General features: G+C 48.8%; 1 protein-coding gene across 2 annotated transcripts in view; it reads left to right on the forward strand.

Moving 5' to 3' along the window:
* The first annotated feature begins 826 nt into the window (after positions 1-826).
* UNC5B (unc-5 homolog B (C. elegans)) overlaps positions 827-23,857 on the forward strand; it is a 103,448-nt gene continuing 80,417 nt past the window's right edge. For both annotated transcript variants that reach the window (XM_006835860.1, XM_006835861.1), the window contains exon 1: positions 827-1,336. In XM_006835860.1, the coding sequence (XP_006835923.1) occupies positions 1,258-1,336 (79 nt within the window). In that variant the 5' untranslated portion in view covers positions 827-1,257. The remainder of the gene's footprint in view (positions 1,337-23,857) is intronic.

The following is a 23,857-nucleotide window of genomic DNA, read 5'->3' on the forward strand; positions in this document are numbered from 1 at the left end:
CACACTGGGTCTATTTAGATCAGACTCAAAAGTGTCTGCAAACAGTTCTGCCCAAGATCATAGGGCAAATTAGATGTTAAAGATCATTGGGATAATCCAAAACTATGCTCAAATGTACATACTTAACAATCAACCCTAGCTTAAACAAGGCTTCAATGTTTGAGATTTTTCTCATTTCAGGAGTTGTGTGTGTGTGTTTTCTTAAACAATCCTCACATGTGGAGGGTAGAGCAAGAGTCCTGAGTTCAAGCAGAGAAGACTGACATAGTCTTGTCAAAGGTTGGGCAAAGATGTCCAGACAGTTCCCAATTGATGACAACGTTTGAGTTACGCAGAGCTGTACTCACTACCTATCTGGGTTTTTTGTTTGTTTGTTTGTTTACAATTAATCATTAGTAATAAGTAAGACATACGATACTACAGTATGTCATTTGCTGATGTTATCGGTTTTTAATGTTCATTCGGAGATGTTTGAAGATCAGATTTATAAAGATATTAACAATGAAATAAAAACTTAATAATAAAGGATAAACGGCTTTCCAAAGACTAGTCCAATGGAAACCCTGTCGTAAATTGGAGACCAGCTGTATTTCCTCAGTTTTCGGAAACATGTGCATACTCCGTTTCCAGTCTTGCTTCAGCAACCTGGTTTTCCAAAGTGCTGGGCGCTGCGTCTTCCGAGCATCCCCCCCTAAGGGGCCCCAAGCTCAGTAGCGGCCTCACTCAGTCGAATGCTGGGTTCCCCCTCTAGGCTACCCCAGCCAGCTCCGCCCTCGCCGGCTCAGACCCCGCCCCGCCTCGGTTTTCCCTCAGCTCCCAGACTCTCTACGGCTATCCTGCCGAAGCGTTCGGCATTGTGGCAGGCGGCTAGGGCCGGCGAAGGCGCCGGAGCCGCAGGCGGCGGCAAGGGCGCGGAGAGGCACGCAGAGGGGCTCAGACTGCCCGGCGCCGGCCGCTACGCGCACCGCTGAGTGCACTCACTTTCGGCCGCGCAACTTCAGAGCCAGGGCACCGGAGTCCGCGGAGCACTCGGAACTCCGGAGCCCGCACAGCACTGAGACACCCATCGCGCTCCGAGCGCCGGACGGCCCTGCGCGCAGCGTGGCTGCCGCTGCCTCCACGGAGGGCACGGGCTGGCGCTGCCGGGTGCCGGAGAAGACGGCGAGGAGGAGGCGCCGGCGGCGGAGACGGCGACGGCGAGGCTGGGGCCAGGGAGAGAGCCCCGGGGGAGAGGCGCCGGAGCCGGGCTGCGGGAGCATGTGGGCCGGGAGCGGAGCACGGGGCGCGCTGCTGCTGGCGCTGCTACTCTGCTGGCACCCGAGGCTGAGCCTTGCAGGTAGGGAGCGTCTGGACATAAGGGCGGGAGACGAGGGGACCCCTGCGCCTCACTCCATCCCGAAGTTGAGGTGGTCTTTCATCTCTCTGGAGCCCACCGACAAAGCGGTATGGGCGTACAAGTTAGAAGGCAGGTTTCTCGGCCCCTCTAAAGTGGGCTGGAGCGCAGCCTAGGTGGTTAAAATAAGCCCAAAACTTCCTGAGCCCTCCTGGAAGGATTAGCTTCTTTTTCCTGGAATAGGGTATCTGAGTTGGGGGTCTGGGCTCCTGGGAGGATCTGCTTCCTGGGGATTCCCTGGCTCCTCGCGTTCCTGGCTACAGCGCCAGGGAAGAAAAAAAGCTGTTGCGCGGGCCAGGTGAACGCTGGCTGCAGTTCGCCAGCAACTTCCTACTCCGCGTCCCGACTCGCTCAGGCTCCTGCGCGCTTCACAGGCTCCAGTCCTCAGACTGGAGAGAGCTGTAGATCTGGGGAGTGTGGAAAGCTCGGGTCGCTCTCCACCAACCGGAGGAGGTCAGATTGAAGGGCTTTGACAGTTGAAGGGGGGAAGGTCAAATCCAGACACACAGCTTTCCCCAATATGGTGGGCTCACAGATCTGTACGGATTTTTTTCTGGGTGCTGTATGTATATAGTGGATCCTAAGGAGTTTCCCTAGTTGAGGTATGCTAGCCTCTGGACAGACAGAGCAGGCTATCTTAAAGGGGTTGATGAGCTCCTAAAATGAGACCCCTAGACTCCTATTTCGCCTTGGATGTGTGCGTGTCTCATTTGTCCATCAGCTGGACAAGGCGTCGCTGACTGTGTATGTGGGCATAACCTTTCTTTGGTGAGGTGGATGGCCAGAGTAGCTCTCAGGGTGTCCCTGTGAGTTGAGACTTGAGAATGGGGCAGGAGAGCTGATGTAGAAAGTGGGAGATGACGCAGACCGCCCCCCCCCCCAGCATCTTCTGTTGAGATTTTGACTTCCCTTCCCCCAATAGCCAAAGATCATCCCTCACTCAGGAATTGGTGCTTCCCACGGCCCAAGAGTGAGGGTTGAGTTCTAGCACATCCCCCACTATTTTTTTTTTCCAGCCCTGTTCTGCAAAGTTACGAAATTCAATCATTTGATCCAAGTTAATTATGATTTGGGCAGACTCTGGTATTTAAAGCAGTGTTTTGAAGCTGGAAGGTAATGATGGGGGTGGGGGCAGGCTGCTGAGTGACCAGCCTTGTTTAAAGGGTGCAATTGGATGTGGGAGGTGCTGGGCTAGGGTGTTGGTTTCTGGTTTGAAGGTGTTTGAGGGGAGGTGATTAAAGCTTTGGGCGAAGTCTTGGTAAATGGTACATGGGCACGCCTGGGTCTTGGGAAGCAGTTTTTGTACCAGCAGGCCAGTGGGATCAGAAATGAATACTGAGGTTACTGGGGATGGGGTGGGGGGCGGATTTGGGTAGGCAGAAGAAAGACAAGACTGGTTGGCCTAGAGTTCTCCAGGAGGGCTGGAGGTGGCCTGCCTTTCCTGCTTAACAAAGCATCCAGCCCCCACCTTCCCCAGAAGAAACCCCAGGCCCAGAGCTTTGATGGATTTGAGCAGGAATGGTGCCCAGCTAGAAATGGTCTCTAATACCCAGCTTTGATTTCTCACTAGTGAGCAGAGCTGGTATTGGAATTATGCTCATTACTTAGCCTGGCAGGGACTGCCTGCCCACCAGCCTGTAGAGCGATCAGCTGGTGGGGTCTGCCTTCAACCTTTCCTTTGCCCAGAATGTGTGGTGTGTGACCCTTAGCAACCATGGGGTGGAAGAATATGCCCTTTCATCCTACACAATCCCTTTTCTCCAATGCCGCAGACACATGAGAACATCTTTCTTTTGCAGTGTTTTTTTGTTTGTTTGTTTGTTTGTTTGTTTGTTTTGGGGGGGGGTTCCCAGTGGTTCTTTCATTTTTTTTCTAGCCCCATTTCATTGATGGGGAAAATCAAGGCCAGAGTGTTGGCTTTCCCCAAATCTTGATTTGGTAGCAGAGCTCCTATCCAATAGCCAGGCTCTTTAGAGCACATGAGATCCTCTTCTCACAGCCCTATTTATTCCTGCCTTGAGCCTCAGATTAATCTCAGGCCAGGAAAGTTGTCTCCACAGAAGGGGGTTCTTTTGTGTGTGTGGGGGGGGGTGCCCAAGCTCCCCACAAGTAGCTGGCACCTCTCCTTTTCTTCCCCTACCTCGGTGAATATGGAAATGAGCCTGTTTTATAACATTGTTTTTTAAACTGGAAAGTTTGATGATGGAAAAATCAAAACTGGAACCATAAGAGCCCATACTCTGAGAAGGAGATGTCAGCAAGCAACTGGCTAGAAGAGAACACTTCAAAAGCCCGAGTTGGCCCTGGGAAGCTCCCCCACTGCACCCTTCCACCCTTCCTGGAGTTTTTAATGAGCCTTTCCTTGGCCTCTGGCTGGGGTGGTTGAGAAGGAGCTGAGGGGTCTTGATAACACTTCTTTTTAAAGTGCAATTAAAATCAGAGTTTTCCTAGTGCCTCTACTTAGGAGGTGTGTGTGTGGGGGGGGGGGTGCTCCATCCTTGTTGCTCTTCACACTATAGCAAACACCTATCTCACTTAAACAAATGGGGAAAAAATCCACAGCATCTTAATGGACTTTTTCATGAAAGTCCCACTGCAGGGGAAGAATATTATCTGTAATCTCACTTATTCCTCCTTCCCCTCCCCCCAAACAGGGAATTCAGCAGGAAAAACTATGTCCTCCCCTCCTTTCTAACCTACTTATTTAGCAGTTGAAACTATGGGACAGGTTCTGACTTGTCCCGGGTCACATGGGAATTCAGAGCTGAGATTTGAACTCAAACCCGATAAACCTTTGTCAAAGCCTTCTGGGCCCTTCGTTGCATTTGGGATGTGGATTGACTGTTGAGAATCTGGTGTTAAGATTATGAAATCAGGTGCCACGTAAGCTGGACAGCTAAAAGGAAAGGGCAGCTTGGTAACTAGAAAGGGCTGGGACTTAGAGCAGGATGGCAAAAAGAAGGGTGAGCTGGGCACAGGGACCCAGGAGAGGTGGAACAGGGGAGGAGAGGCCTAAGGTCCAAAGTGAAGCTGAGAATAGGCGGTACCCCGAGGAAGGTAGCTCAGCAGCTCATCTACGTCTCAATAGGTAACTGCCCTACCTGGGATCAGGAATGAATACTGAAATTTGTTGTTGTTAAGTGCCATTGAGTTGGCTCTGGCTCACAGTGACCCTGTAGAGTGTTTCTGAGGAGTGGCTGGAGGAATGGCTGGTAAGCTTGAACCACCAATCTTGAGGTACCTCAAATAACAACAAAGACAAAGAACCATTCCAGCTTCCTGTTAGCATTTTACAGCTCCACACTCATTTGTAGAGTCAGGGACAGATGTGTTTTTATTCCTGATTTTGAAGCTTTGGGGGGGGGGGGGCTGTTTATCCCAACATATTTTGTTGTGGAGTTTCTCCTGTACCACAAGTTCTGTGTGATCCTGTTCCTAGCTGCTGAGTCTAAGATGGGGGTTGCCTCCCACCTCCTATCGTCATAGCCACAAATGCCTTCTGAAGATGGTTGTGAACTTCCTAGACTTTAGGGATGGGGCCAGGGGAGAAGTGGCCCCCCTCTACTCCAAGTGATTAGGGACAAGGTCAGTGATGCTGATGGACAGTCCTGCAGTCTCTCCCTGAGGCTAAGCATTTGGAAAGTAGCCCACTTAAGGCATGCAGGAAAAGTGGGGGGGGGGCGTGGTCCTGGGCTGGAACTAGAGGCCTGTGGTTCTGGAACTGAGTTGGGGGTGTTGAGGGAAACTACTGCATTGACAGGATGGTGGGTAGGGAGCCCCAGGGCTAGTGCTTCTGACTTTCTCCTCCTCCTCACCGGTTTTCTAAACAGCTTCCACAAATGGAGTCATTAAAGCTGTGAAGGCAAAATGAAACCAAACAAGTGTGTTCTGTGACTTTCTGGGGTTTTTTGTTTAAAAAAGGAAAATCATTAAGTTTCATCTAGTTGGTTATGACTCTTAGCCAACCCTCTGTACAACAGAACAAAACACCCGGTCCTGCACCTTCTGCACAGTTGTAGCTACATCTGAGCCCATTGTTGCAGTCAATCTGTCTGAAGGGTCAGGCTCTTTCTTGCTGACCCTCTACTTTAGCAAACATGATGTCCTTCTCCAGGATTGGTCCCTCCTGACAAATGTCCAAAGTGTGTGAGAGAAAGTGTCTCCATCATCGCTTCTAAGGAACATTCTAGCTGTACTTTTTTTTCAAGATAGACTTGTTTGTCGTTCTGGCAGTCCGTAGTGCTTCCAATATTCTTTGCCAACACATCGGTCTTCCAGTGCATCAGTTCTTCAGTCTTCCTATTCTCTGTCCTTCTTTCATGTACATGTGAAGTGACTGAAAATACCATGGCTTGGGTCAAGCACACCTTAGTCCTCAAAGTGACATCTTTGCTTTATGACACTTTAAAGATAACTTTTCCAACAGATTTGCCCAATGCAATATGCTTGATTGGTTGACTGCTGATTCCATGGGTGTCGATTTTGAATCTAAATTAAATGAAGTCTATGATAACTTCAAGGAGCTCTGGTAGCATAGTGGTTACGAATTGGGCTGCTAACCTCTGGGTCAGCAGTTGGAAACTACCAGCTGTTCTGCAGGAGAACGATGAGGCTTTCTGCTCCTTTAAAGATTTACAGCCTCAGAAACCCTGTAAAGGGTCTCTATGAGTCGGAACTGACTCTACAGCACATAACAACAACAATGATAATGTCAATCTTTTCTCTATTTATTATGATGTTGCTTATTTTCCCGTTGTGAGGATTTTTGCTTTCTTTATTTTGAGATGCAGTCCATTCTGAAGGCTATATATATTCTTTGATCTTCATCAATAAGTACATCAAGTCCTCTTGATTTTCAGTAATCAAGGTTGTCATCTGCGTACTGTAGGTTGTTAATGAATTTTCTTTCAGTACCGATGCCATGTTCTTCTCCATATAGACCAGTTTCTGGAATTTATTTGCTCAGCAATAACTGTGAATAAGTATGGTGAAAGGAAGTGGAAAATACCGTAATTGCAGTAGTACACAGAGAGGGCATTTTCTGAAGGCCCGGAATCCGTGTGCCCCACCCTTTTGGCTTGGCTTCTGAATTTTGAGGCTGGGGCGCCCCCTCTGGACCTGTGCGTAGCTGGGTGCTGAGGGACGCATTTTGGTTAGACAAATCAAGTGAGTACCACCTCTGGGCGTTTTGTGAGAAGACCGATGTCCCAGAACTGGCCTCGGCTCCCCACTGTGAGTTGGGAGGGACAAGCTGGATCCGCCCTTCGGGGCAGGTAGGAACTCTGGTTGGCTGAGGGAGCCGGCCGAGGGAGCCGGCCGCCCAACTGCTGCTGAGCGCTCAAAGCCACAGGTCCGCGATGGAGGCGCCCCTTCCTCCAGGTTCCCGGTTATCAGGAGGCCTAAACGTTTGCAGGAGTGTAGGCATAAATTGCCTCCCTGCTCGCCGTCTCCCAAACCCTTTTGTTTCCTCTTCCTTCTCTCCCAAAGCTGCGAGTTGCTGGAAGCTCCCGAATTTACCCTTTTTGACAAAGCTGCCTGATTAGCATCGCCACAGCTTGTGGGTTTGATTCAGCGCTACCGTAGCAGCGGGTTACTTCCCACAGTTCTCCTCAGCCTCAGCCCCTCTCACCCGGTGCCCGCGCCCCTTCTGCCTCTGCCCCCGTTTCTGAAGCCATGGCAGCTCTCACGCCACTGCCTAACTAGTGAACGTACCGGGCCACCCCCCCTTCTCACTTCCCCAAACAGGCTGCCCCCAGCTCCTCACAGCTTCCTCTCCAGGAAGGCGAGCTTGTGGGTGTGAGAGTGTGTATAGGGATGAGGGGTGAGAGTGGGTATTAAGGAGGTAGGCAGAGGTGGGAGTGTGTAGTGCGAGGTGAGGGGTGAGGGTAGGTGTGGTGTTGTGTTGGGGTGTTAGGTGTGTGGAGGTGGAGTGTGTGCCAATGTGTGCAGGAGGAGTGTGTGTGTGTGTGTGTGTGTGTGTGTGTGAGCGCACGCATGTGCGCTGGGAGTGTTGTGCCTTGTGTATATGAGGATGTGAGATGTATATGGCCATATGTGTATGCTTGGGTGTGTGTGTTGGGGGGGGTTGTTCAATATGCTTATGGGCATGGCTGTGGTGTGCTTGTGTATAAATAGCTCTGTGTAGTATGGGGACTGACTCGCCACCAGCAAAGGAAATACCCTCTGTATTGTGTTGGGAATTTCTGTTTAGTACAGGACCCAGGACAGGTAGCTACCCTTTATGCTAGTGAGACCTCATTTTGCCCTGCCCTGGGAGCTCTCCCTGGGTGGCACAAATGGGTTTCATGGTTCACCTGCCTCTCCTTGGAAACCCTATACAGGGTCTCTATGAGTCGGAACCAATTCCAAGGCACTTAACAGTAATAACAACTGTAAGATCAGCGCAGGACTGACTGTAAGGTCTACTTGAACCACAAGAATTGGCAGTTCAAACTCTCCATTCGCTACTGGGAAACTCTGTACTGCATTGCTGTGAGTCAGAACTGACTCGACAGCACTTAACAACACTAACTGAAAGGTCGGAAGTTCAAACCCACTCAGTCATACCGCGGAAGAAAGGCCTGGAGGTTGGCTTCCATAAAGATGACAGCCAAGCAAACCCTGCAGAGCTCAGTTCTCCTCCGTAACACGTAGTCAGGTGTCACACCTGACTCCACAGCATTGTGTTGAGGGGTTGTGAGCAGAGTTTGACCCTGGTGCCAGGGTCCTGCAGTCAGCTGCTGCTCACTCAGAGCAACAGTGTGAAGGGCTGTGGTTGAGGATCTGCCCTCTGACCTGAGTCCTGCTTCCTCCCTTCCTCTCCTCCTCCAGGTTTCTGACCTCAGCTGGAGACGGGGCAGCGGGCTCATGCATTAAGTGGTGGCATCCCAAAGGAAGTGCAGTGTTTCTGGAAGGCATGCCAGGGCCGGGACTCTTAGTGTTAGCAACATGCACACACTGGCCTCCCCTCTCCTAACCATCTCCTTCACCGGTGAAGGGCTCTCAAGCTTCCCGGGCCTGCTGTCTTCTTAAATCTAGGATCAGATGTGCTGCTTAGAAATAGACAGACAGATGAAAATTGGAGTCGTGCTGTGGCACCGTAGAATAGGCACTGGGCTGCTAACCTCTAGGTCAGCAGTTGAAGCCCACCAGCCACTGCTTGGAAATCCTATGCAGGGTCTCTATGAGTTAGTACCAAGTCGACGGAACTTAACAACTACAACAGTAACATAGGAAAGTCACAACCCTGTGTATGTGCATAGTATTCACAGTTCACAGAATCCTTTTTGCTGTGGGACCTCATTTCTTGCTCCTAAGAGCTTAGCTCTGGTAGTGTAGTGGTTACGAATCGGGCTGTGAACCTTAAGGTCAGCGGTTCGAAACTACCAGCCGCTTCGCGGGAGAAAGATGAGGCTTTCTACTCCCGTAAAGATTTCACCCTTGGAAACCCTGTACAGGGTCGCTATGGGTCGGAACCAACTCGACGGCACTTAACAACAACAACAAGAACTTAGCTAAGAAGCTGAAAAGCCGGACTCAGAGCCAGCGCATCCTGACCCTGGCCCGTAGAGAGGCCTGTAGGGAAAACTGAGTCCAGAAAATGTTAAATGAGAGTTTCAGATGTCCAATGGGGCCACAGTAAGCAGAACAGGTAGGGATGAGCACAGCAGAGAGTAAATGAGGAGGGGCTGTGTGCCAGACCTTGACGCTGTTCGTTCAGGCTTTCTAAGAGCATTTCCTGAAGACGGGGGGTGGGCAGCTTAAGGACAGCAGGCCTCAGGCCTCTCCCCACTGCTCTGGGAATTTGGTTTGGTCAGCATCCACTCTGGTCATCCTGTTGGATGGTCACTAATTCTTGGTGAACCCACCTGTGATCATATTTTCACTCAACTGAATAGGTGTGCCTTGGAGGTCCTGCCCCTCTCTGCTACCACTGACTGCATGGAATAGAGCCTGGGCAGGGGACAATCCCAGAGAAAAAGGTTTCTTATTCTTTGATTATGTGTGGCTCACAAAATTGGAGCAAGCCCAGAAAATGTTTTTTAAGTATTATTGATAGCGATTATTTGGGGGGTGGGGGTGGGGAGGTATACATCTCTGCCCTCTGCCATGCCCTCTGCCCAAGACCTCAGCCTGATAAGAAGGGAAGGACAGACTCCCTAGCCAGCTACTTTTGTGAGCCAGTCACAGGGAGAAGGTTCCCGTGTCACCACCTCTGAGAAGCCCTCTGCCATCATACACCTGGTGCAGAAGGGTGCCCGATGTGGCCTCTCACTGTCACTGCTTACTAACTCTGTAATGTTGGGTAGCTCAGTTAACTGTATTGTGCTTCAGTTTGCTCACCTGTAAAATGGGGGTAATGATGATCATCCTCATAAAGTTGTTTTGGGGATTATATAATTTGCTGTGGTGCTGTAGGTTAAGCACTAGACCATAAAGTCAGTTTGAACCACAAGGCCAGTGATTCAAATCCACCAACCGCTCCTCAGAAACCTTATAGAGAGTCACTATGAGTCAGAATGGACTTTAAGACACTTGTTTAGCATGGTGCCTGGTGTGTACTGCACTTCAGGGATTATTATCAGTGCCGCCAACTCAGGAAATAACCCTGCAGTGCCAGAGACTTCCTCCCCCAAGGGGCAGGGGTGAGGAAAGTGGGGAGAAAGCTGGAGGCGCAGAACCTCGTGGCCATGGGCTTAGGAGATTCTGGTGGTTCTCCTTCAACTGTGTGACCTTGAGCAAGTCCCTTTTCCTCTCTGGGTCCTGGCTGGTCTCCACATCTGTAAGTTTAGGGTGGGAGAGGTGAAGGAATGCTCCCTCAGGGTGGCATTTTCCCTCTCTGGTTTCATCCAAAGCCATCAAGAGACACAGGTAGCTAAAGCCCAGAACCGTTTGTGTTTACAGAGGCCCCTTTGAAAAGTCAATATATTGACTAGAATGCCCTTGTGCACATTCTGTGGCCCTGGTGCCTTTCTGAAGCCATAAATCAACCTCTAGAACCTTGGTCCTTTTTTTCTGCTCCCTAAGTGTCTCCTATCTCAGAGACCAAGAGTCCCAGATGCCAAGCAGGGCCCAGGACAGAGAAGAGGATCCCACTGAGCATGGCGTCCTGAGCTTGGAAGAAAAGAGGTCCTTGTCAGCCCCTTCCCCCAACTGAGGCTCAGGGTTGGGGCCCTGTAGAAGGTGTGGTAGGAACAGACTGCCTAGAGCTGGTTTCCAGGCCATATGCTATTCGATTTCTCAGAGGCATGTGGTAGCTCCTCTAGGGAGTAGGGAATGAGAAACCCTGTCCTCACGTCAGGTGTTGGTATACATGGCCCAGCCCTAAAACCAGGTATGTAGGCTAGTGCTGAGTCCTGAGGGTCACAGGGGGGCAAGACACAGACCTAGCCCTTAAGTAATTGACAGACTCTGCGTCCCTCCATGCTTGTAAGGTATGGACCTTGTACCAGGCCTGTGATGCTAGGGCAGGGGGCCTGGAGCAGCATTATGGTGGTACAGCAGAGGGGAACTCAGTCAAGGATGAGCTGAGACATAGACATACTGGGACGTGGTGGTATTTAGATAGAGGGCAGGCTGTGCAGTCAGACTGCTTGGGTGCAAATCCTGATTGTGTCACTATCTGGCTGTGTGTCTTAGGGCAAGTTGCCTACCCTCTCTCAGCTGTAGTTTCTTCATTTGTAAAATGAAAGTGACAGTGCCAAACTTCATCTGATGGTTATGGGAATGGATGAGGTAATGCATGGAAGATTTGGGCACATTCTAAAGTGCTCAGTGACATCATCATCATCAACCATTTTATTGATGACAAGTATTGACTATACAGTGGGCAATGCCTAGGCTATGGCTAGGAGGTAGAAGGTACTGAAGAGCTGCGCAGTCAGGGAAGGCTTTCTGGAGGAGGGAAGGATGGAGTTTGGCTTCCCCTTGAAGGAGGAATAGAAAGATGGATAGAATAGAGTGTTTTTCTGGTAAGGGGTTGTGTTCATGAAGCATTGAAGTAGGATAACCTTGCACACCTGCCCAGGAAACAAATTCTAAATTCAGTGCTTGACTCCCATCTGATCATGCAGTGAAGCAAGAGCCTTGTGGGGTTAGATCCCTTTTTATACAGTGATGAGAGCTGAAGCTTTAGAGGTAAAAGGACTTGAACCCCTAGAGTCTAGGTTAGGTGACTCCGGATAACTGAAGCTCAGTTTCCCTCTTTGTGAGATACCACCCACTGCACTGGACAATAATTGATGCCAGAGACAGTACATGCAGTCCTAGCCCAGGGTGGGTGTCCTGCCTGCCTATCTGGCTGACCTCTGGCTGGGCCTGCACCCTGTCTCTCTCACTGTAAATCTCTAGGCAGGAGAACACGGGGCAGGGCATTCCCAGGGGAAGCTTCCTGGTTGTCCAGAGAGCTTGGAGAGGGGCAGAAAGAGGAAAACCTGTCTTTTCTGGCCCTGGTGCCTACCTGAGCCTGTAGCAGCCCAGGAGGTGCTCCCTAAGGTCTGGGAAGAACGCCTTTTGCTGAGATCACCCAGGAGCGGGCAGCCGCTAGAGGCCCCGAGTGGCGTCTGGAGGCATTATTGGCATAAGGAGAAAGAAACAAAGCAAAGCAGTTCTGTAATGCGATCAGAGGCGTCTGCCTGCCCGGCCTGGGGCCTGGGCACCCATGGAAGATGCAGAGCGTACAAGAAGTGGAGTCAGAATTCCAGGAAAGTAGTTCCTAACCCCCTCCCAAACCTTACCTTTGGTGGTCATCCTGTGACTCCGCTGGGCAAAACTAGACTGAGGAATCGGGTGAGCAGTGACCTTGGGTTGGGTGGGGTATGTTGTAGGGGATTGCCTTGAACCTTTACTTATCTTTGCCAGGGCCCTGGGAATCAGCCAGTAGGGATAGGAGGCAAAGTCAGTGGATGGAGGCAGGAGGGAGTAGAAACTAGGCGATGGGCGAGTGGCTGTGGTGTTAAGACAGCTAAGGATCTGGGGCTGCTTTTGCTCACCCACATGCCCGTGGAGCCCAGCACAGTGCCTGGCACACAGATGAATGAGGACTCATGGTCACCCCTTACTCAGCTAGGAGGCTGCTGTGATAGTCTCTACTGTGCACAACATGCTGTGGACAACATGCCAAAGAATAAGTTAGATGAGCCCATTACACTTGCTTGCCTGCTTCCTTCGCACTTTCTTTGAGCACTTTCTGTGTACTAGGCACTATAGAAGTCAGAGCCAGGTCTTTAGTGGTTGATCCTTAGGTCAGAGAACATTCATTCATCAAATCTAATGGAGCCACAAAGCATTAACCAAGCACTGCAGTCAAGTGCCCTGAGATCTTCTGGGTGGAGAGAGCAGCTGGCTGACACTCACTGGGCTGGTAAACTTGGTACTTACGTTTAAGGTGGCCTTAGCAAGGTATAGCTGGTCTGTTGTTGTTATTAAATTAGTTCCGACTCTTAGCAGCCCTCTATAGGGCTTCCGAGGAGCAGCTGGTGGGTTTGAACTGCTGAACTTGTGGTTCACAGTCCAGTGCTAATCCAACAACGCCACACCAGGAGTCCAATAATTGGTCTAGACCCCTTTAAACTGTGTTTTGTGTATGCATGCACCATCTGTGGAGCGCTTGCTTCCACCTTTCCTTTTGTTGGCTCAAAATAATGTCTTTTGCATGGACACTGGCCCTGAGGTTTGGGAGCAGGTATGGGGCTGAGCTCAGGCCTCAACCCCCCTGGGCAGCTGCAGGACTTGACTGAGCTAGGTTCCCCTTGGTCCCATGTCCATTGTGAACATTCAAGGCGTATCTCTAGGAGATTAAACATCTCCAGGTTTTTTGTTGAGGCATCTGTAGGCCTGGCCAAGATGCTGCCTTCACAGCTGGGCTCCCACTGGCCCGGGCCAGGAGCCCCCTGGGCCATAGACTAGTCTGAAATCCCAGCCTGGCAGCCAAGATAACTCCGGCAGCTTGGCATAGTAACCTCTGCTGCCCCACATTCTCCTCTTGACCACCTCTCTTTTACATAGACATGCACACACACACCCCACACACACACAAAGGGAAGAGAACAGCAGACAGAACCCTGAGCTAAGAACTGGGAAGCCTGGATCCTATCATATCTACGTAGTTAATCTGCTGTGTGACGTTGAGCTTGTCCTTTTCCCTCTCTGGGCCTCAGTGCCCTCACTTGTGTAAATGAGACTCAGTTCTGGAATCACAGAAGATGGGTTACAGGTCATTCATTCTCTGTCACTAACTGCAGTTCTCAGAGTCCTTATCTCCTTCCTGTAAAATGGGATCCCTGATTGGTTTTGGGGAGTTTGTGGTCCACAACAGTTTCTTCTTCTCTCTGGAAAGAAATGAACCCACAAATTGATGTCACTCCCCACCCCTTCTTTCTTTCTAATATTCCCCTCTTGAAGGAGCCCTACTGGTGCAGCAAGTTAAACATTGAACTACTGACTACAGGGTCAGTGGTTCAAACCCACCAGCCCCGCCACTCTTGACATGGAGTGGGTTTTAGCATAAGGTATGGTCGGGGATCATCCCTATGAATCCTGGTTATTGAGCTAAATTGCAAGAGTTGGGGCCATTTCCCATCCCTCTCTGTGCTCCATCCCCTACAACTTGCCCTGCACCCTGGGGCAGGGAAGGCCAAGGTGCCATGTCAGGGAAGGTTAGTGTCAGTGCTGGGTTTGATGCTGTCTGAGCTAGCACACCATCTGCCGTGCCCACCAGAAATTACATAATCCCTCAGCCGGCTGTCTGTTCATAGAAAAAACAGGGCAGGCAGGACAGTGGGGAGTGAGGGGAGAGGGGGAGTTTTCTTCTCTCTACTTTGTTCCCTGCCAGCCCGCCGCCTCCCTGGACCAATCTTCATTCTCTGAGTTGCTTCCACACTGTCCAGAGCCTGAGACGTAAATGCCAAGACAGAGTGAAGCCAAGGGCAGCAAGGGATGGGGTGGGCCTGCAGGATGCAGCTTGCTGCCTTGCCTTGCCTTGCCTTGCCGACTCCGGAGCATCCTTTAGACGGCTTGCTGACTGCACACCTGTTAGGCAGCCCCTTGCCAGCCCTCACTCCATTCTGCTGCCAAGTGGATGCGGATGGGGTAGGGTGAAGAGGACAGCTCACGCTTCTGGCAAGTTCCTACAGAGATCTTCCCCTTCTAACATCTTATCAAAAATAAGCATTTTAATAACTACATTACTTATCAAACTAAAATAACTTATCAGAAATAAGCATTGTTTTAATAACTAAGTTATAGCAGCTTGGTTAAAATGGCTATACCACCAGAGAGCACTGCCCACACACCATTAGGATCTGTGGAATCACACAGACACAGGATACCACCCCCGTCTCTGTTCTTTGTGTGAACATAGCCAGGCTGCTTCATCACTGCTAACCTCAGTTTCCTTATCTGTGAAATGGGAAGAATAAAACCTTACATGGCTGTCTTGAGGATTAAATTAATGTGTATAGAGGACAGAAAGAACACATACTGATAAATGATAGTTTTGATCTTTTTTTTTTTTTTTTCTTTTTAAAGAACATCATGACCAAATGGAATTTATTCCAGGAATGCAAAGATTGGCTTGAAATGAATCCATTAATATTAATAAATCCTCACTGCCAGCAAGTCGGTTCGGACTCGTAGTGACCCTATATAGGGTTTCTAAGACTGTAAATCTTCTAAGACAGCCTCGCTGGAGGGCTTGAACTGCTGACTCTGTGATTAGCAGTCTAGTGCTTATCCTTCAGCGTCACCATATACCATATTGATAGCAATACAAATTAATGAAGATTAGAAAGCAAAATCATGCTTATCTCCATAGATGCTGAAAACACCTTGCATAAACTTCAGTATCCATTCAGTGTAAGTGTGGTTTTATAAATACATTGTGAATATGGTGTACATTAAAGTATTTTTTTTTTAGCTTGTTGTTGTGTTGTTGTTATGTGCCATCGAGTCGGTTCCGACCCATAGCGACCCTGTACAGGGTTTCTGAGGGTGTAAATCTTTACAGGAGTAGAAAGCCTCATCTTTCTCCCGCAGAGCACCTGGTAGTTTCGAACCTCCGACCTTAAGGTTCGCAGCCCGATTCGTAACCACTACGCTACCAGAGCTTGGTGAAGTATATATATACTCTGAGTCCTGATGCAACACTGCAAGAGAATGCTCTGAACAGCAAGGTTAGTTTGAACCACAAGGTCAGTGGTTCAAATCCATTGACCGCTCCTCAGAAACCCTATACAGAGTCACTATGGGTTGAAGCTGACTCGACAGCATTTACCAACAACAGTCCTAAAGCCAGTGGATTTAACAGACAAATTCTAAAGGTTTTTTTTCACAACGGTCAATATTGAGGCATGGACAATCATCTTCTCTGCTACTACACGACACTGTGTTTACAGGCATTAGCCAGTGTAGTTAAACAAGAGAAGCTAATTAGAGGCATAAGAATAAAGAAGGTAATACTATCCCTACCTGATACTAAAACATACTACAAAGCCTCTGTAATTAAAACGGGGTGATACTGTCGCAGAGTTGGCAAATAGATCAGTCCAAGATAACAGAAAGTCGAGAATTAGACCCAAATGCATATGGAAATATGGCATATGAAAAAGATGGTATTTCAGATTACTGATGTAAAACCAGACTTTTTAATAAATGGTGCTGAGACAACTGGGTATTCATTTGGGGAAAAAGCTCATCTTTGATTTGTGTCTTAGACCTTACAGAAAAATAAACTCCAAATGTATTAGGTGTCCGTATGTATCCAAATAAATCCTGGTGTGGTTCTGTGGGTAAATGCGCTGGACTGCAAAGTCAGTTTGAACTACAAGAGTGGGAGTTCAAACTCACCAGCCGCTCCTCGGAAACCCTGTACAGGGTTGTTATGGGTAGGAACCGATTCAACGGCACTTAACAACAGCAACAACTTGTATATCATTATTTACATTTGGATTGTGAGCTTGAACTGCCAACCTTGTGGTTCAAACCAACTTTAATAGCAATCCAGCGAATTAGCACACAGCACCACACTCGTGGAAAATATGGGTGAAATCCATTTTAACCTTGATTTGAGAGAGGCTTTTTAAGTATGATTCAAAATCTAGGGACGATAAAATAAAAAGGTCTTTTTTTTAATTGTGAACTGAGTGATAGTTTACATGGGAGAACATCAGCTTTAGACCATCGTTTCATTAAAATGATTACAATCTCCTCCATGTGTCATTATTCAACAGTTGTTGTTGTTGTTGTTAAGTGCCATGGAGTCGGTTCCGACTCATAGCGACCCTGTACCGGGTTTCTGAGGCTGTAAATCTTTACAGGAGCAGAACGCCCGATCTTTCTCCCACGGAACCGCTGGTAGTTTCGAACTGCTGACCTTGCGGTTCACAGCCCAACAGTATTTGTTTCCATTCTGTTTTTTGTTTTTGTTTTTTGGTGGTGGGGGGCGTGTACACAAAAACACTCAGGAATGTATATATAATAATTTAAACAACCGAAGGGCACATTTTGCAAGCCTGCCTCTTGGCCACCAGTACCCAGTCTCTCTCTTTCCATAAGTCCAGAGTCCTCATCAGCTGCTCCCTCTCTCCATGTCCTCATCTCTGCCTCCATCTCTGGTGTTGCTGCTTCTCTGGATAGGGTCCCACAAACAAGCTCTGGTAGCATAATGGTTATGAATTGGGCTGCTAACCTCAAGGTCAGCAGTTCGGAACTACCAGCTGTTTCATGGGAGAAAGATGAGGCTTTCTGCTCCCGTAAAGATTTACAGCCTTGGAAACCCTGGTCAGGATCACTATGAGTTGGAACTGACTCCACAGTACTTAACAACAACAACTTCTCCCTTGGTGGCTACCTAAAATGAGGGAGTGATAAAGGCACGAAGTGACTGGCTTACAAGTTTCAAGAGGGAGTTAAAAGAGTGTGTGTTGGGAGGTGGGTAGAGTCCCCACTAAATAGTTTTCATCTTGTCTAGATGGGTCTGGTGAAAAGAGATGGGGATAAGATTCTTATGATTCAATAATGAGTAATTGTTATCATGACTAATTGCTACTGTCACAACTGTAAAGGTAGAAGTTTTGTAACAAAAATGAGGGAGTTGTTAATCTTACAGTCCAGAAACAGAGAACCCTAGGACAATCAAAAAGGTCATTTTATTAGGTAAATTTTGAAAAATTTTAGAAACACTGTAAGTAAGGTCAAAAGATGAATTATCTGACATACTGGGAGAAGATAGTTGCAACCTGTACCACAAACAAAGGGCTGATAGTCATAGTACTACGAGATAACTCGGGACTCCTGGTGTGGCGCTCTAGGATCAGCACTGGACTGCGAACCAAAAGGTCAGTGGTTAAAACCCATCAGCTGCTCCTCAGAAACTCTGTACAGGGTCGCTGTGAATTGGAACCAATTTAGTAACAGCAACAACATAAATTACTCTTAAAGATTGAGGGACAAAGGATCTGATCAAGAAATGGGGAAAAAAAGGACTTGGAAATAGGTAAAAGACAATGCACAAAATAAGACACATGGTTGTTGTTAGTTGCCAACTCAGTTTCTTATGAATACTAAAAGGAAACACCACCCACTCTGCCTTATCTGCATAATTAGCGGTCTAGCTGCCGGATGTTGGAGTCCACTATGCTGTGGTTTTCTGATCCTCTATTTTACCACACAAGGAGCTCTGGTAGTGGTTACGAATCAGGCTGCTAATCTCATGGACAGCAGTTTGAAACTACCAGCTGTTCCACAGGAGAAAGATGAGGCTTTCTGCTCCCATAAAGATTTACAGCCTCGGAAACCCTGTGCAGGATCGCTATGGGTCGGAACCGACTCCACAGGCACATAACAACAACAACTTTACCACACACATGAAAAAACCTTCAAACTCACTTATAATTGTTGCTATTAGGTGCCGAGTGGATTTTCAACTGTTGGTGACCCCGTGTAACAGAGTAGAGCTACCCCCATTGACTATAATCTTTAGGGGAGCAGATCGCCAAGGCTTTCTCCCACAGAGCCACCAGGTGGGTTCAAACTGTCAACCTTTCCATTAGCAGCTGAGTGCTTAACTGTTGTGCCACCAGAGCCTCTTCACTCATTGTTGTTATGTGCTGTCCAGTCAGTCTGACTCATAACAACCCTGTATAGGGTTTCTGAGGCTGCAAATCTCCCTTGAAGCAACTGGTGGACTTGAACCGCTAACCATGTGGTTTGCCGTTTATTGTACTTATCCTCTACCATGTCTCACTTACCAGACTAGAAAATGTTTTAAAAATATGTCACTATTTTAAAATATTTTTAAAAATATGTCAACCCATTCTGCTAGAGAAACTGTGGGGACACAGGCCTTCTCTGACAGTCCTGGTGGGAATGCATAATAGAATCCCTAACAAAACTGTGTGCCCTTCATCATTTAACCCAATAATCTCACTTTGAGAAATCATCATGTAAGATACTCCGTCATCAACACAACAATATGTATACACAAGATTATGCATTGCCACATTGTTTGTCATTGCTCTACATGCCTAAGGAGAGTAGTTACCTAAACTATGTTGTTGTTAGGTGCTGTCAAGTTGATTCCTGACTCAGAGACCCTGTATAGGGTTTCCGAGGAGCAGCTGGTGGGTTTGAACTGCTGATCTCAGTCCAGTGCTGATCCTATAGTGCCACACGCCACACCAGTAATCCACATAAACTATTATTGTTGTTGAGTGCCATCAAGTCGGTTCTGACCTATAGTGACCCTGTATAGGGTTTCCAAGGAGCGGCTGGTGAGCTTGAACCTCCTCCTACCTTGCAATTCAAACGATTTTGCAGTCCCGTGCATTAACCCACAGCGCCACACCAGGACGCCACATAAACTGTTTTTGTGAAGTGCTGTCGAGTCGGTTCTGACCCATAGCAATCCTGTATAGGGTTTCCGAGGAGCAGCTGGTGAGCTTGAACTGCCAACCTTGCAGTTCAAATGGCTTTGCAGTCCAGCACATTAGCCCACAGCACCACACAAGGACTCCACATAAACTATAGCACATCCATGAAAAGGAGTCTTCAAACCCCAAACTCACTGCCATCTCTGTGAGTCTGTGCTGACTCATAGTGACCCTTTAGGGCAAAGTAGAACTGCTCCTTAGGGTTTCCAAGATTGTAAATCTTTATGGGAGCAGATAACCTCATCGTTCTCATGAGTAACAGCTGATGGGTTTGAACTGCTGACCTTCTGGTTAGCAGCCCAATGCTAAACCTAGTCTGCCACCAGGGATCCCTAAATGGAGTACTATGCAGCTATGAAAAAGAATGATGACGCTGTCCAGGAACTGACATGGAGAGATTCCCAGGCCAGACTGACAAATGAAAGAAGATTGTACAAAGGTAGTATGGTACCATTCACATAATAAAGAACACACCCCACACCTCTTTTCTCTTTTCTTCTGATGGCCTTTTGAATCCATTCGGTTCCCTGCCCTCGGATGGACACCCCTCCACTCTGGTTTGAGAACCACATAGTGAACCCTTCATGGGGACCGAGGTGAATTTCCTGCATTGCTGCTGAGGGGCAGGACCCAGATGCATCATTCCTGCCAAAGCTTTCATTGAGACTTCTGATTCCACATGGTCCTGGAAACATCCCTTTAGCCCCTGGGCCATTTTCTGTGGCATGACCATGATGAACCCTACATCACCTCATAGAGATGGGGACCCACATCACCCTAAGTTCATGCGCACCATCTGGAAAATAGTTTCATTTATTTACCCGCAGTGTCTGCAGGTGGCTTTCGGGGCCTCAGATAAGTCCCGGATCCTTTTGTCCAGCCCCTTCCTACACACGCATACACACATACACACATACAGCCCCTCATACACCATCTGCATTCAGGTGTGTGGCAGACCCTCCTAGCCCATGGACTCCTTCCTGCCCTCAGCTCAGGCCCGGCTCTGTTAACACTTAGCCTTTCTATTCCTGTAGTGGCTCTGTCTGGGAGGAGCATACGGACATCTGGGTTTAGCCCTAGTCTCTAAACTCCAAATTCAGCCCACTGTACCTATGTTCTGTCCCTGAGCAGGGACCAGCTTTCATTTATTCCTCTATGTGCCTTCCTCAGCATCCCAGTGAATGGCAGCTGCTAAGTAATTTGTGCAGTGGTGGGGTGATGAATGGATAGAAGAACTTGAAACTGCTTTGTAAATGCAGAATCTTCCACAGATGTAATTCTGGTTTCAATAAATAGCTGTTGATTGATGGACAGAACTGGGTCTTTTCCCCAGGCCTGTCACAGCCAACATCAGGCAGCTCTCTCTCCCTGACCTTTGCCATTTTAACAACTAGTCACAGGGGAGCAGAAGGGGAAACCTGGTAGTCCCAGGGGCACCCCAAGAGTCCTGCAAGGGATTGTCTGAATGCACCAGGTGCTGGCAGACCAGTAGGTCTGTGAGGGGACTGGCAGGCCCAGGCCTCAGTCTCTACAGAAGGGGAGGACCCTTGGGCAGGATGCTGGAGGGCATAATTACCGGAAAGACTTGGCTTACCAGTCAATATATCATTTATTCCACACTTGACAGTGTTCCCACCACGCCCCGGATCCCGTGGAGCTGGCTGAGGGCAGGATAGGGCTGGGCCAGCTGAGGGTTTGACCTCTTTGGAGAGGCCACTGGAAGCCTGTGAAGGCCAGCAAACTGTCTACCCTGGCCTTCCCATCCTGACCCACTGAACTGGAGTGCTGGCCCAAGACCCTAGAATCCTGGACACACTGGAATGATTGGTCCAGAGGCTCTAGGGCACTCCCAGCATCTCCTTCTGACTGCCTTCCTTCTCTAGTCATTTTCTAGGGAATTGTGTATGCTTGGGGAAGGGTAGTCCTCAGAGCACAATCAAAAGTCTCTGTCGCATTGTGAACCTGAGAAGGTGGTCACATGAGTGTGTTCACCCCCTTTGCAGATGGGAAACTGAGGCAGAGAGAGGTGAAGCAGCTTTCCAGGTTATCTTCCAACTTCCTTTGCTGGTGATCCATCTTCAGCAATCCGTCCATTCTTGCCTTGGATTGATAGTTAAGAAAGATTAAGAAAGGCAGCATTCTAGAGTATTCTAAATTGTCCTCTAAGGGCACCCTGTCTCACCTTAACTTCAGGGGACCCAACGGGGGATTAAGGAAGACCATCAAGGCCTTTATGTGGTACTGTAGATAAGCACTGAGCTGCTTACCACAAGGTCAGCAGTTCAAACCAGCTGCTCCTTAACCAGGAGTCTTAACCCACTTGATAACACTTAACAACAGCAGCAATCAAGGCCGGAGCTGCGATTGGGCAGAGACATGTAATCTGGATCAGGAAGCAGGCCTTCACTCCCTCGTCCAGCAAAGTCACGCAGGCTGAAGACCGGACACCCCAATTTCTAACCCTCCTGTCCCCACCACAGTCTGAGGGAGAAATCAGGGCTGGGCCTGAGCAAGAGCCTGTCAGTGGCTACGTAGAAACAGATTTCAGTGGACAGTCCATGGAGTCACCTGGTGACCCAGGTTGCCTCTCCTGGACAGGGACAATCTGAAGACAGCTGGCTCTGGTCTCTGATCACTCTGCCTTTCCCCCCACATCAGCTCTGACTCTGGGTACCTGGCTGCCTGCCTCATCCCCAGGATATACCATCCATACCTTTCCTTGGAATGCTCACAATGCGTGGACAGCTGGGACCAACCTTTCCATGGGGAAACTCCAGGCCCCACCAAATTCCAAATTCCACAGCCTTATCTGGCACCATTCTGTCTGGTCTTTGATGGGCTTCCCGGTGTGAGAGGAAGGACCTTCCTACCATCAGAGAGACTATGGGGGTGGATGACCCCATGATCCCAAACCCCCGCATCCCACCCCCATGTGTCATGACCTGAGGGGCAATAAGCATGTACCATAGCAGGAATAGCCGTGTTGTGTATACAGAGAGCGCCATCCCAGGACTCCACAGGCAGTAATAACAACAGGGAACTAGGGAGAGAGGAGGGAGCATGGAGAAGACTGGGGCCTACAAGCGAGCTAGCTCCACAGTGCCCTGAGTCCCCCATTTAACCCTTTCAGACCCGAGAGGACACACCAGAGCTAATCATTGGATGAGTGTGTTCTGAGATGCCTTGTTTAGTGCCCTCAAGTTGGGTTCAAACCGACTTGGCAGTCCTGCCCATTAACCCGCAATGCCACACCTTGCTGCTTTGAATTGTACATTTTCTAAAGTCTTCTCAACCTGGTGGTCTGTAGGCTTTCCTAAGGGACAGAAAATGACGTCCCCCTGGCGTCTTCTAAGCACTTCCTGTGTACACCCAAACCAAACCTGTTATGGTCAATTCTGACTTGTGGCGACCCCAGGTGTTACAGTGTAGGGTTGTCTGGGCTGTGATCCTTAGAGAATCAGATTGCCAGACCTTTCTTCTGCAGTGCCCGTGATTGGGTTCAAACTCCTAACCTTCAGGTTAGCTGTTGCTGCTAATTGCCGCCAAGTCAGTTCTGACTCATCGCGACCCTGTATAGTGTTTCCAAGGAGTAGTTTGTGGGTTTGAACTGCCAACCTTGTGGTTTGCAGTCCAGTGCTGATCCTATGGTGCTACACTAGAAGTCAAGTGCAAACTGTTCATGCCACTTAGGGAACCTCATAAAGCTGGTGGATGGTGAGGGTGCGGGCTCAGCAGTGACAGATTCACGTCAGCAGCAGACCTGTGTCTGGAGTATTTCTGGTGGTACCTTCTTGTCATATAGCTCTCCGCTATAACGTGCTGTCCACAGAGAGACCTGCTCTGAGCCTTCTGCCTTTCTTCTTTTTTTTAAAGCACTTGTTGCCATCTGGAATTATTGCTGGGTATTCACTTATGTGTTTGCCAGCTTATCATCTGTCTCCTCACTAACCCACCAGCTGCTCCTCAAGAGAAGGATGAGACTTTCTGCTCCCACAAAGATTTAACGTCTCTGAAACCCCATATACAGGATCACTATGAGTCAGAACCAAGTGGACAGTACTTAAATCTCTTAACAGCCCCACTAGAATGTGTCCTCCACATGGGCAGCGCCCTGCAACTTGCTGTACCCACTGCTTGGCACAGTGGCTGGTACTGAGGGCACCCTCCCCGCCCCCCATGAGAAGGTGCTCTGTGAATGAACCATCCCAGTTGTATATAAGGTCTCTTAGAGTGAGTTCAGAATTCGCCTGGCTGGCCTTCATGGTTACAGGTTATGGTGCAGGAGATCTGGGTGGGGCTTAGATATATGAATTTTTACTAACAACCCCAGATGATTCTATTTACCTGGTAAGCTTTAAAAGTCTCAATGCCTGGGTGCCACCCCAGAGATTCTGCTTTTATTTATCCGGGGTCTGGCCTCGCTGTTGGGATTTCTAAAAGCTCGTGGGTAGTTCATTGTGCAGCTAAGATGGAGAACCCCAGTCTCTCCTGGTCCAAAGTTCTGCCATTTGGGGAAAGTTCTACAAGGTGAAGCTGC

Source organism: Chrysochloris asiatica, unplaced genomic scaffold (assembly GCF_000296735.1).
Source record: "Chrysochloris asiatica unplaced genomic scaffold, ChrAsi1.0 scaffold00020, whole genome shotgun sequence".
Taxonomy (NCBI): Eukaryota; Metazoa; Chordata; class Mammalia; order Afrosoricida; family Chrysochloridae; genus Chrysochloris; species Chrysochloris asiatica.